The 13,547-nt window shown below is 40.1% G+C and overlaps 2 protein-coding genes across 2 annotated transcripts in view; both read left to right on the forward strand.

The window, feature by feature from the left end:
- LOC140718521 (uncharacterized) overlaps positions 1–13,547 on the forward strand; it is a 182,864-nt gene that overhangs the window by 148,773 nt on the left and 20,544 nt on the right. The window lies entirely within an intron of this gene.
- The window catches only part of LOC140718519 (tumor necrosis factor receptor superfamily member 3-like), a 110,247-nt gene that overhangs the window by 26,251 nt on the left and 70,449 nt on the right, over positions 1–13,547 (forward strand). Inside the window, exon 7 of the mRNA XM_073032473.1 lies at positions 6,066–6,191. Coding sequence (XP_072888574.1) covers positions 6,066–6,191 — 126 coding nt within the window. The remainder of the gene's footprint in view (positions 1–6,065; positions 6,192–13,547) is intronic.

Consider the following 13,547-nt stretch of genomic DNA (forward strand, 5'->3'; position numbering starts at 1 on the left):
AGGGTTTTCCATAATTGACCGTAGCCTACTCAGCGCCCTTCGCTCAGCTACCGATGTTAAACTCTCCAGTACTTTGCCCACGACAGAGCCCGCCTTCCTTACCAGCTTATTAAGACGTGAGGCGTCCTTCTTCTTAATGCTTCCTCCCCAACACGCCACCACAAAGAAGAGGGCGCTCTCAACAACTGACCTATAGAACATCTTCAGCATCTCACTGCAGACATTGAATGACGCCAACCTTCTAAGGAAGTACAGTCGACTCTGTGCCTTCCTGCACAAGGCATCTGTGTTGGCAGTCCAGTCTAGCTTCTCGTCTAACTGTACTCCCAGATACTTGTAGGTCTTAACCTGCTCCACACATTCTCCATTAATGATCACTGGCTCCATATGAGGCCTAGATCTCCTAAAGTCCACCACCATCTCCTTGGTCTTGGTGATATTGAGACGCAGGTAGTTTGAGTTGCACCATATCACAAAGTCCTGTATCAGTTTCCTATACTCCTCCTCCTGTCCATTCCTGACACACCCCACTATGGCCGTGTCATCAGCGAACTTCTGCACATGGCAGGACTCCGAGTTATATTGGAAGTCTGATGTGTACAGGGTGAACAGGACCGGAGAGAGTACGGTTCCCTGTGGCGCTCCTGTGCTGCTGACCACCGTGTCAGACCTACAGTCTCCCAACCGCACATACTGAGGTCTATCTGTCAAGTAGTCCACTATCCAATCCACCATGTGAGAGTCTACTCCCATCTCCGTTAGTTTGTGCTTTAAGATCTTGGGCTGGATGGTGTTAAAGGCACTAGAGAAGTCAAGGAATGTAATCCTCACAGCACAACTGACCCCATCTAGGTGAGAGAGTGATTTGTGCAGCAAATACGTGATAGCATCCTCCACTCCCACCTTCTCCTTATACGCAAACTGAAGCGGATCCCGGGCGTGCCTGGTTTGTGGCCTCAGATTCTGTATTATCAGCCGCTCCATGGTCTTCATCACGTGCGACGTCAAGGCAACAGGTCTGAAGTCATTCAACTCCTTTGGTTGTGGTTTCTTCGGTACCGGGACAATACAGGATGTTTTCCACTGTCTGGGTACTCTTCTCTGATCTAGACTCATGTTGAAGATGCGCTGTAGTGGATCTCCCAGTTCAGTTGCACAGGCCCTCAGTAATCGTGGGGAAACTCCATCCGGTCCAGCCGCCTTGCTGGTACAGATCTTCCTCAGTTGACCTTCCACCTGTGCAGCCGTAAACCTGGGCGTGGGCCAGGTCTCCTGTGAGTGGCTATTTTCCTGTGAGGGAAGTAAGCCTGGTGTGGAGTTCTGCGGTGAGGGTGAGATTGTGCTGTCGAACCTATTGAAGAAGTTGTTCAGCTGGTTCGCTTTCTCCACATCTCCACTTATGTTTGCCCCCCGCTTTGCACCGCATCCGGTGATGATCTTCATCCCATCCCACACCTCCTTCATGCTTTTTTTCTGCAGCTTTTGTTCTAACTTCCTCCTATACTGCTCCTTTGCCCCCCTTATCTGTACTCTGAGTTCCTTCTGAACTCTTTTAAGCTCCAACCGATCACCATCTTTAAAGGCCCTCTTCTTCTGGTTTAGGAGGCCTTTGATGTGACTAGCGATCCAGGGCTTATTATTGGGATAGCAGCGAACAGTTCTAACAGGAACAACCGCATCCACACAAAAGTTAATATAGTCCATTGTGCATTCAGTGACCTCCTCAACGCCCCCACAGAGCCCCCCTTGCAGTACATCCCAGTTAGTAGTACCGAAGCAGTCTCTCAGGGCCTGTTCAGCTTCAGGAGTCCACTTCCTAAAAGAGCGTGTGGTAGTGGGATGCCTCATCACAATTGATTTATATCTGGACTGTAACAAAACCAGGTTGTGATCAGCTTTCCCCAGTGCAGGCAGCGGGGATGCACTATATGCATCCTGTACGTTTGCATACAGCAGGTCAATAGTCCTGTTACCCCTGGTGTAACAATCCACGTACTGGGAGAAAGCAGGTAGTGTCTTGTCCAAAGTCACATGGTTGAAGTCCCCTGTAATTAACACTAGTGCCTCAGGGTGTTGTGTCTGAAGCTTAGCAACGGCGGAGCTGATGACGTCACACGCTACCGTTGCGTCTGCATGCGGCGGGACGTACACAATCACCGCAATGACGCTGGCGAATTCTCGAGGCAGGTAATATGGCCTCATACTCACGGCGATCAGCTCAATATCCTTTTCACAAACGGAGATCTTTGTACTCACGTGCCCGGGGTTACACCATCTTACGTTAATGTAGAGAGCGAGTCCCCCTCCTTTCTTCTTCCCACACTTTTTGGCATCTCTGTCAAATCTTACCGTAGTAAAACCAGGTAATTCTACATTTACATCCGGGATGTTAGCCGTCAGCCATGTTTCGGAAAAGCACATTAAACTGCATTCCTTGTATGCTTTAACATTCCTTACTAGTGAGGCTAGCTCATCCACTTTATTTGGCAGCGAGTTCACGTTCCCCATAATGACCGATGGAACAGCGGGTTTATAACGCTTCTTTCTCTCCGTCCACTTATACCTGCGCAGTTTTCCAGCCCTGGAGCCACGGAACCTCCGTTTAATTTCGTTCGGGATCTGGATCTGTTGCGCAACACTGACTTGCGCATTTCTCAGTGCAAGTAGCTGGTCTCTCGAGTACACCTTTCTCTCCATCTCAATATTAAATAAATACTAAACATAACACTATGACTAAAAAGAAAACAACCTAAAAAAGAATGATCAATTTTATCGAATCTCGGGAGCAGCTGGAAAAGGCTGCCGCTCAGGTCGGCGCCGGAAGTATAACATATTTCTTTACTGAATGTAGATTTTTAAATCCTCTCTAAGATTCTAGCAAAAAGGCTTGAGAATATCTTGCCTAATGTTATATCAAATGATCAAACAGGATTTATAAAAAATAGATACTCACGTTTTAATATTCGAAGATTGTTAAATATCATTTATTCTCCCTCAGCCAAAGAATCTGAATGTATTGTATCTTTGGATGCAGAGAAAGCCTTTGATAGGGTGGAGTGGCCTTATCTATTTCAGATTTTGAAGAGGTTTAATTTTGGTCCAGGATTTATTTCCTGGATTAAATTGATTTATCATGCCCCGGTAGCTGCGGTCCTAACTAATAATGAAAAGTCTCCTTATTTTAGATTATATAGAGGTACCCATCAGGGTTGTCCCCTTAGTCCTTTATTATTTAATTTGGCTTTAGAACCACTTGCTATTGCTCTTAGGGATTCTAATTCTGTGCAGGGTATTAGGAGAGCGGATGAATTACATAAGGTTTCGTTATACGTGGATGATTTATTAGTTTACATTTCAAATCCTAGGAAATCTATTCTTTTTATGTTATCTATATTTATGGAATTTGGTATTTTTCTGGATATAAACTTAATTTACATAAAAATGAATTATTTCCTATTAATAATTATTGATTATTATGATCAAATACCTTTTAATATTGCCAAAAGCCATTTTACTTACTTTGGTATCAAAATTACTAAAAATTTTAAATACCTATATAGGTATAATTTCTTCCCTTTAGTTGAATATACTCAACAGGCGCTTTCTAAATGGTTACCTATGTCGATGTCATTGATAGGTCAAATAAATGTTATAAAAATGGTTATTCTACCAAAATTTTTATATATATTTCAAGCAGTTCCCTCCTTTGTTCCAAAAACATTTTTTGATAAAATAGACTCTCTGATTTTGTCTTATGTTTGGAATAATAAAAGCTCTAGAGTGAATAAACTTTTATTGCAAAAATCAAAAAAAGATGGAGGACTGGCTTTACCAAACTTTAGATTTTATTATTGGGCAGTTAATATTCGTTATATTACTTTTTGGATTTATGATATAGATGACCAAGATCGCTCTTCATGGTTACAGTTGGAGGAAAATTCAGTAATGGGGGTTTTCGTTAGCTTCTTTATTAGGAGCTCCTCTTCCGTTTTCGCTCTCCAGATAGGTAGACAATCTCTGAACCCTATTGTTAAACATACTTTAAAAATTTGGTTTCAATTTTGTAGATTTTTTGAATTAAATGATTTTCTACTTTCTAGTAATATTTATTCTAATTTCTTTTTTAAACCATCAACTTTGGACAAGGCTTTTTTTAACATGGAAAATTAAGGGAATAAAAACTTTTTTAGATTTGTTTTTACAAGACTGTTTAATGTCTTTTTCACAGTTAATAGATAAATATGATATCTCTAATACACATTTTTTTCAGATATTTACAGGTTAGGAATTTTTTACGTAATTTTTTACCGAATTACCCCTCGGCCTGCTCTTTAAATTTGGCTTATGCTATTTTTCAGTTTAAACCTTTTCAAAAACAATTAATAGCTATTATTTATAAATATTTAATGAATGCTCGCATGTCGCCTAATGATAGGGTTCAACGCACCTGGGAAGTAGAACTTCAACATTCACTTTCAGATAATCAATGGAGTAAAATTTATTATTTAGTCAATAATTCATCTATCTGCGCACGCCACATCTTAATTCAGTTTAAGATAGTACACAGGGCCCATATGTCCAAAGATAAATTGGCATATATTTTTCCTAATATAAGCCCTATTTGTGACAGATGTAACACAGAAGTGGCTACTCTAACTCATATGTTTTGGTCATGTGTAAGTTTAAACAATTTTTGGAGGGATATGTTTGGAATATTATCTAAAGTTATAGATGTGGATGTTCAACCTAATCCACTTACAGCAATTTTTGGGATTATTCCAGAGGAAGCAAGCAAAGTGTCTGCTTCCGCCCAACATGTGATAGCTTTTTCAACTTTACTGGCTAGGAGAGGTATTTTGCTACACTGGAAAGGCTGTCCCAAATAAATGGCTGCCCTGGTTATCTGATGACCCAATTAACCAGAATCCACTTATCAGTAGTGATATTCACTATCTCCTCCAGTGTACCTGGGTAATCTGAGGAAGGGAGTGTTTGAAGATCAAGACCACACATCTGTCACAAAGCTCATGCTCCACAGGGTAGCAGTGGTTCACTGCACCCCTGTATGTTTCTGTGACATGGACGATATGCAGCAAGAAAATCATAGCAAGACAAGTCTCTGCATTCCCTCCAAATAAGCAAACCAACATCAGCTTCCTTTCCTAGGCCTGATGGACGGCCATATTATTTGCAGGACCTGAAACAAATTGTTTTGAGTTAAGTGACAGTAAGCATTTACCAGGTGGACAGACAAAAAAGTTCAAAGAAAATTTATTATCAAAGTACACATATGTCACCATATACGACCCTGAGATACATTTTCTTGCAGGCATTCACAGTACAAAGAAACCCAATAGAATCAATAAAAAATTACACACAGACAACCAATGTGCAAGAGACTACAAATTGTGCAAATACAACAAAAAAGAAAAAATCTAAATAATAAATATTGAGAATGTGATTTACGGAGTCTTTGAAAGGGAAGTCATAAGTTGTGGAATCAATTTTGTATTGGAGTGAGTGTAATTAGCCACTCTGGTTCAGGGGTCTGATGGCTGAGGGATAAAAGAAGCTTGTTATAAAATTGTGATTAATGGGCATCCCAGATTTGAATTTGCTCAATATGGGGAAGGAATATTGAAGTGTGCATGTAGAGCCTCATGTTCATGAATTTAGAATACACTGTCATTGGAAGATTGAACACATCAGCCGTCAAGCCGTGTACCCACCTGCCCAATTACAAACATCCTGCCAGAGTTGAGGCTGAGTCTCTGAGGTTTACATTAGCCTTATCGTCCACCTCGGAACCACAGAGCTGGAGCTTAACCAAGTCATCCACAATTCCAAGGGGCTGCAAAAAATAGGGTGTATCCATGATAGTGCTTATGCATACAGCGTCTCTGAATACATGGCATCGCTGAAATACTATTTCTGCTCAGAAGTAATAATGGTTCTCAGGTAGCGTGTTTTTTTGGCAAAAATGCATTCGAATTGATTCTTTGAGAGCAGAATAAGCATTGTGATTCCTTGTCACTTTTCCAATGCAGATTTTTGTTTTATTGCAGGCTCTAGAGTATCCAAACACTGCACCTTGATGACGGACACAACATGCGATCCCTGTACAAATGGAGAGTATATGGAGCATCCAAATGGACAAGAGAAATGTTCTAAGTGTAAAATATGCGATGCAGGTATTTATTATAATATTGATTGAAGTTATGCTGATTTTATCAACCCATCAGGGTTTTCTGAAATTCATTTACAAAGTATTACTGACACCACTTGCTGCTATTGTACCAAACAATGTCATGACTGCATCGTAGTGAAAACCTGAGCTTAACTTCAAACCTGACGTGCCATTTTCTGCCATCAGATTCTTGCTGTAGGACAAATTATGATGAGCTTAAATCTCAGTGATAATATCCCGGGGTAGAAGTTGCTTCACTTTCTTTCCGGGATTTTAAAACAGCCTCTCTTGTCACCCTGTTTTTGTGAAAGTTGACATGTTTTGATCTGTCATATTTTAGCCCAGCTGAGTTGAGCCATGAAACCAGTTCTCAAAAGGGCATATTGCCTAATATAAGCAGCATTGATCAGGCTGCAGGTGAGCCTTCATCTAAAGAATGAATACACTAAGAATATGGAGTTGGGAGAGTGCTCACAAGAGTTAATAGGAGCTGGGCAAGGTGGTGGAAAACAGAACTAGCAGGAGGCATGATCTTTGTACAAGGGAGCCACTGCACCTTTTCTGGACTACAGACATACTCTTGGCAGTGGGAGTTGCCAGGAAGATCTCTGCATGGACATGAATGCCTGTACTTGAGAAATCTTCAACCCATGCCTGTTCCTCCTACAGGGTGAAGGAAAATTGGCTGAAATTTCTCTCCTTTAGTTTGGCTTTGTGTGACCTGGGTAATAATTAAATGAAGAACTCAATCTGAGATGGGGCAGCAGTCAATGATGGCAACGTGGAATGACTTTGAGTGCACAAAGCAAAGAATGATCTCCAGAAGTAGTGAATGCAATATATGGAGACAATAGCTGAGGTGCAGCAGCTCATTGATGTTATTGAGGATAGTGCAATTTCAGCCCAATAAATCAGTGGTCCCCAACCACCGAGCTGCGGACCGGTTTCAGGCCACGAGGAAACGATATGATTTGGTGATATGAAACAATATGAGTCAGCTGCACCTTTCCTCATTCCATCACGCCCACTCTTGAATTTGAACACCTGCGAGGCCATCAGTCGGTCATTAACTTACAACTACTCGATGAGTAAAAAACAAATGTCACTTGAGAGTTTCTTTGGAAGAGGTGGTAGGGGACATAAAAGGCCTAACGATGATGATAACTCAGAGACAGCTGAGGCCAAGACTACAAAAAAAAAGAAAGCTTCCTTCAACAGGAAATACGATGAGTCGTACATAAAATATGGCTTTAATGTGACCGGTGACTCGCACGCTCCAAGCCCCCTGTGTGTGATATGTGGGGACAAGCTGTCTAATGAGGCAATGAAGCCCTCAAAACTGCTTTGGCACCTTGAGTCCAAGCACTCTGCACTTAAAGACAAACCCATTGAGTTTTTTAAGCAGAAGAAAACGTGAGCAAGCGGGACAGAGGCAAGTGCTGAGAGCCACCACCTCCACAAATGCTGCTGCTCTGAGAGCATCGTACTTTGTGGCTAGCCGTATTGCTGAGGCTAAGGAGCCTTTCACTGTTGGTGAAGAATTGATTCTGCCTGCTGCCAGGGACATGTGCCGTGAACTGTTGGGAGAAGCTGCAGCTAACAACATGGCACAGGTTTCTCTTTCAGCTACCACAGTTTCAAGGAGAATCAATAACATAGTGGAGGACATCGAAGCACAGCTATTGGAACGGCTTAATGAGTCACCATGGTATGCTATCCAGGTCGACGAGTCTACCGAAGTCAACAACAAGGCAGTACTGCTGGCTTATGTGCGATATATATTTCAAGACGATGTGCACGAGGATACGTTGTGTGCACTGCCGCTGCCAACTAACACAACTAGGGTAGAACTATTCAAGTCTTTGAATGACTACATGTCAGGCAAACTGGACTGGTCATTCTGTGTTGGAATATGCAGCTATGACTGGACAGCTGTCTGGTTTCACCACCCGAGTCAAAGAGGTTGCTCCTGAATGCCAGTCTACACACTGTGTCATACAAAGGGAAATGCTGGCTAGCCAAAAAAATCACCACTGGCAGCACACTTCAGTGATGAGGAATGGATAGCAAAACTCACTTATCTGTGTGACATCTTCAACCTGCTCAATGAACTCAATTTGTCACTTCGGGGGAGAATGACAACTGTCTTCAAGTTGGCAGGTAAAGTGTCTGCTTTCAAAGCCAAACTGGAACTGTGGGGACAGCGAGAGGACAGGGGCATATTTGACATGTTCCCAACATTAGCTGGGATTTTGGGAGAGACTGAGGCCGCTCCGTCCTTCTCACAGCTGGTGGGCAATCACCTATCTTTGCTGACAACAGAATTCGAGTGTTACTTCCCAACCACAAATGATCCAAGGTGTGCAAAGGAATGGGTCCGTGACCCATTTGTGAATGTCCCCGGTGAATCATCCATGTCAGCATGGGAAGAAGATCAACTCCTCGAGCTTGCAAATGACGGTGGGCTGAAAAGTATGTTTGACATAACATCTCTGCCAGCATTCTGGATCAAAGTCAAGGCTGAATATCCTGAGACAGCCACAAAAGCACTGAAAACGTTGCTTCCATTTCCAACATCATATCTCTGAGAAGTGGGGTTTTCTGCAATGAATGCAACGAAAACTAAATTGTGGAATAGACTGGACATAAGGAACCCTGTTCAAGTATTGCTGTCTCCCATCACCCTTCGATGGGACCGTCTTGTTGCAGGGAAACAAGCCCAGGGCTCCCACTGATTCAGCGATATTGGTGTGTTGCAATGATTTTTTATGTTTAAACGAGGAAAATATGCGGTGTGTTTAATATTAAATTCATTAGATAAACCCTATTAGAAAGGAAATGAGTGTATTAGCCACTTACAAGTGACTTATAATTGACTTATCACCTATATTCCAGTCGTGACTAACACTCCCCCCCCCCCCCCACCCATCAGCCGGTCAGCAAGAATATTGTCAATATTAAACCAGTCCATGTTGCAAGAAAGGCTGGTGGCCCCTGCATTAAATGGTATAATTTCCAGAGAAGTGATTAGTAAAACTTGGTTGTTCTCTGAAGAAATAACTCATTTTACACAACAATGAATTTCAACATCTCCAGTGGAATTACAACTGCTGTCATTTCGAATAGTTAACTCTAGGAAAACAGTGGTACTAAGGAGTCAACATTCCAGTCCAAAGATTAGGAGTTAAACTTCTATATAGGAAAGAAAGTTTCTCCTTTCCCAGGTGCCAAAACCTCTTTTTCATCAATGAAACTCTTGCATGAAACCATCTTGATATATTGACCAGTCACAGATGGCAGGAAGGCATAGCCTTGACATACATTTAGAGTCATAGAGTTGTACAGCACATGGTCTGTGCTGGCCATCATGCCAATTTGTTCAAGTCCCATTTACATGCATTAAATTCATATCCATACATACTTTTTCATTCAAATATATTCAGATTCCTCTTAAATGTTGTTACTGTTCCTGCCCCCACAACCACCTCCCTCATGCAAGTATACACATGCTCTTTAGTTTTAGAAACTCTTACCAGAGAAAGGAGACACTGGCTATCTACCCTATCAACTATCACTGATATGTATCATGGAATTTGTTGCTTTGCGGCAGAAGAATAGCGCATTGCATTAAAACAAATTCTATGCTTTGCAATAATAAATAAAAACAAAGTACTACAAAAAGAGAGCAAAAAAAGTAAGGTAGAGTTCATGAGTTCATAGACCACTCAGCAATTAAAGGTGAAGAAGCTGCTTCTAAAACATTGAGTGAAGCTCTTCAGGCTCCTGTATCTTCTTCCTGGTGGTAGTAATGAGAAGAGGGTATGTCCTGAGTGATAGGGATCCTTAAAGGTGGATACTGCCTTTTTTGAGGTACCGCCTTTTGAAGATATGTTTAATGTTGTGAAGGCTAGTGCCCATGATGGAATTGGCTGAGTTTACAACTCTCTGCAGCTTTTTTTAAATCTGTGCATTAGTGCCTCCATATATCTATATCATTTGGCTGTCAGCCTTCTTCGCTCCAAAGAAAACAGACCTAGCCTCTCCAATCTTACCTGATAACTTAAGCCTTCCCATCAAGGTCACACCCTTGTAAATGTTTCCTGTGCCATCTCCAGCATAATTATATTCTTCCTAGTGTCTGGTAACTAGAACTGCATACAGTATTCCAAGTGCAGTCTGTCTACTATTTTGTACGACTGTAACACAGCATCTCAACTCTTGCACTTGAAGCCTCAGCTTTCTTCAGCACCCTGTTTATCTGTGTTCTCGTTTTCAAGAAACTGTGTACTTGTATTCCCCCAGGTTTCTCTCTTCAACAGGATTCCTCAAAGCCCTACCATTCACTGTGTAAGCCTTGTTTCAACTTCACAAAGTCCACCACTTTCCAGTTGTCCAAGTTAAATTCCATCTGCTATCCCCTTCCCATCTTCCCAGTTGTTCTATGTCCTGTTGTAAACTTAGACGATCCCTCTGCAGTGTTCGCCACCCGTCCCAATTTTGATATCGACTACAAACTTACCAGTGGTGCAGCCTGCATTTTCATTCGTATCTTTAATATGCACGATACCCAGCAACAATCGCTTTCATGCCCCACTGCGCTCAGGCCTCTAATCTGGAAAACAATATTCCTCAGTCAGTTTTATATCTGTTTGGGTTCTTCACCCAAATCCTATATGTTCTGGCCTTCTGTACCATCTTACCATACAGGACCTGATCAAAAGCTTTATTAAAGTCTTTGTAGGCGACATCTACCACTCTGTTCTTATCAATCCTCCTTGCTGCCTCTTCAAAGTACTCAATCTGATTCATGAGACATTTATAGAGAAACATAAACCCCATTCTGAAGCGTCTTTCAATGGAGTGCTCTTTTTAAAACTCAATTCCTACTTCACATGATCCATGTCCCTCCATTCATGAGCCTATTTAACAACCTTTAAACACCTCTATGTTGACATGTAAATTTGATTTAGGAGGGTTACAACTTCCAAATTTTAAGAATTATTATAAAGCAAATCAACTTAGATTTATTGCGTCTTTTTTTGATGAAGAAAAACCGGCATGGATTAGAATAGAATTAGATAAGATAGGAGAAAACATACCAGAAGATTTTATATATAAATGGGAATCCAAATGGATACGGGAAAAAAAAGAATCTCCTATATTAAGACACTTGATTGATTTATGGAATAAGGTAAATATGGACGATGAGATAAAGAAATCTTTATTAGCAAAAAGAACTTTAATTCAAAATAGACTTATTCCTTTTACAATGGATAATAAACTTTTACATAATTGGTTCCAAAAGGGGATTAAATATATAGGTGATTGTTTTGAAGGAGGTATATTGATGTCGTTTGATCAATTAAAAAATAAATATAAAATATCAAATAACACTCTTTTCTGTTATTTTCAATTAAAGGCTTATTTACGAGAAAAGCTGGGTCAAACAATGTTGATGCCAAAACCTAGTGAAATAGAAATATTAATTCAAAAAGGAAAAATTAAAAAATTTACATCTTGTATGTATAATTTGATTCAAAAACAGACAATTAAATCAGGAATTTATAAATTAAGACAAAAATGGGAATCTGATTTGAATGTTAAAATTGATGGAAAAAACTAGTCAAGATTATGTTCTGATAGTATGAGAAATACAATAAATGTTTGACTTAGATTAATACAATATAATTTTTTACATCAATTATATATAACACCACAGAAAATAAATAGATTAAATTCAAATATGTCTGACCAATGTTTTCGATGTAATCAAGAAATTGGTACTTTTTTACATTCTACTTGGTCTTGTTTTAAAATTCAACCATTTTGGATAAAATTAAGACTTTTATTGGAACAAATTACTGGAGTACAACTCCCACATAGTCCAGTATTATTTTTATTAGGAGACATTGAAGGGACAATACCGAAACTTAAATTGAATAAGTATCAGAAAAAATTTATAAAAATTGCACTGGCAGTAGCCAAAAAAGTTATCGCAGTTACTTGGAAATCTGATTTATATTTAACTATGGATTGTTGGAATAATGAAATACATAGTTGTATTCCACTTGAAAAAATTACATACAATCTAAGAAATGAATATGATATATTTTTGAAAATTTGGCTCCCATACTTACAAAAGATAGGATTAAATACATAGGTCCTTTGAAGATAAAATTATAAAGTAATTGGGGAAAGTAAAAATAAATATTAAAATTATTTTGAACTCCATGGAGCATGTGGGGATCCTCCGATATCCAGGCAATCTTTCTCTTCTTTTTTTTCTTTCTTTAGATAAGGGTTAAGGGGGGGAGGGTTGAGGGGAGGGGGGAGGGTTAATATTATTTTTCTCACTATTTCATCATCACATTTATTCTTTGTAATTTTCTAAAATTTAATAAATAAAATATTTTAAAAATAATAAAAAAAACACCTCCATGTTCTTGCCTCCACCAGTACCCCGGTAGTACATTCCAGACACTCGCCACTTTCTGTGCTAAAAACCTACCCTGCACATCTCCTTTGAACTTTACTCCTCTCACCCTCTAACAGACATTTTGACCCTGGGAAAAGGATATTGGAAATTGTTTACTCAATCTATGCCTTTATTATTGTTTAAACTTATATTAGATTTCCCATCAATCTCTGTTACTCCAGAGAAAACATCTCAAGCTTGTCGCAGCTGTCCTTATAGCAGCTTCCCTCTAAGCCATGCAGCATCGGGTAAACAACTTCTTCACCCTCTCCAAATTCTTTGCATTCTTCCTATAATGGGGCAACCAATATGGAATGCAATTGTCCAGATGCAATCTAACCACAGTATAGCATTGATGCCACAGCAGTGGAAATTGCAAACAGTTTCAAACTCCTGGGAGAGGCCATACTTCGCACAAACTATCGTGGTCTCTGAACACATTCTCCACAATCAGGAAAGTCACCAACTCCTCTACTTTCTGAGGAGGCTGAAGACAGCTGGACTTTGCACAGCCATACTCATATCATTCTATATACAGGCAGTCCCCGGGTTACGTACGAGTTCCGTTCCTGAGTCCGTCTTTAAGTCGGATTTGTACGGAAGTCGGACCAAGTACATCAGGTATTATTTAGCGTCAGTTAGTCAAATGTTTGTCTTAGTATATAGTATATATTTTACCTTTCTATGCGTATAAAACACTTAAGAAACGTATGTATTCCAATAATTAAACCACTGCGTTGCTCAGTAATAATTGTAGCTTTCATCGGGGCAGCACCTTTCACGTGCTCCATTATTCTCACTTTATCCGTTTTCCTTTAACATTGTTCCGATCGTTGACCAACTGTAGCCTAACGCTTTTCTAATGACCGATGGCGTTTCACCTCT

Source organism: Hemitrygon akajei, chromosome 29, assembly GCF_048418815.1.
Source record: "Hemitrygon akajei chromosome 29, sHemAka1.3, whole genome shotgun sequence".
Taxonomy (NCBI): domain Eukaryota; kingdom Metazoa; phylum Chordata; class Chondrichthyes; order Myliobatiformes; family Dasyatidae; genus Hemitrygon; species Hemitrygon akajei.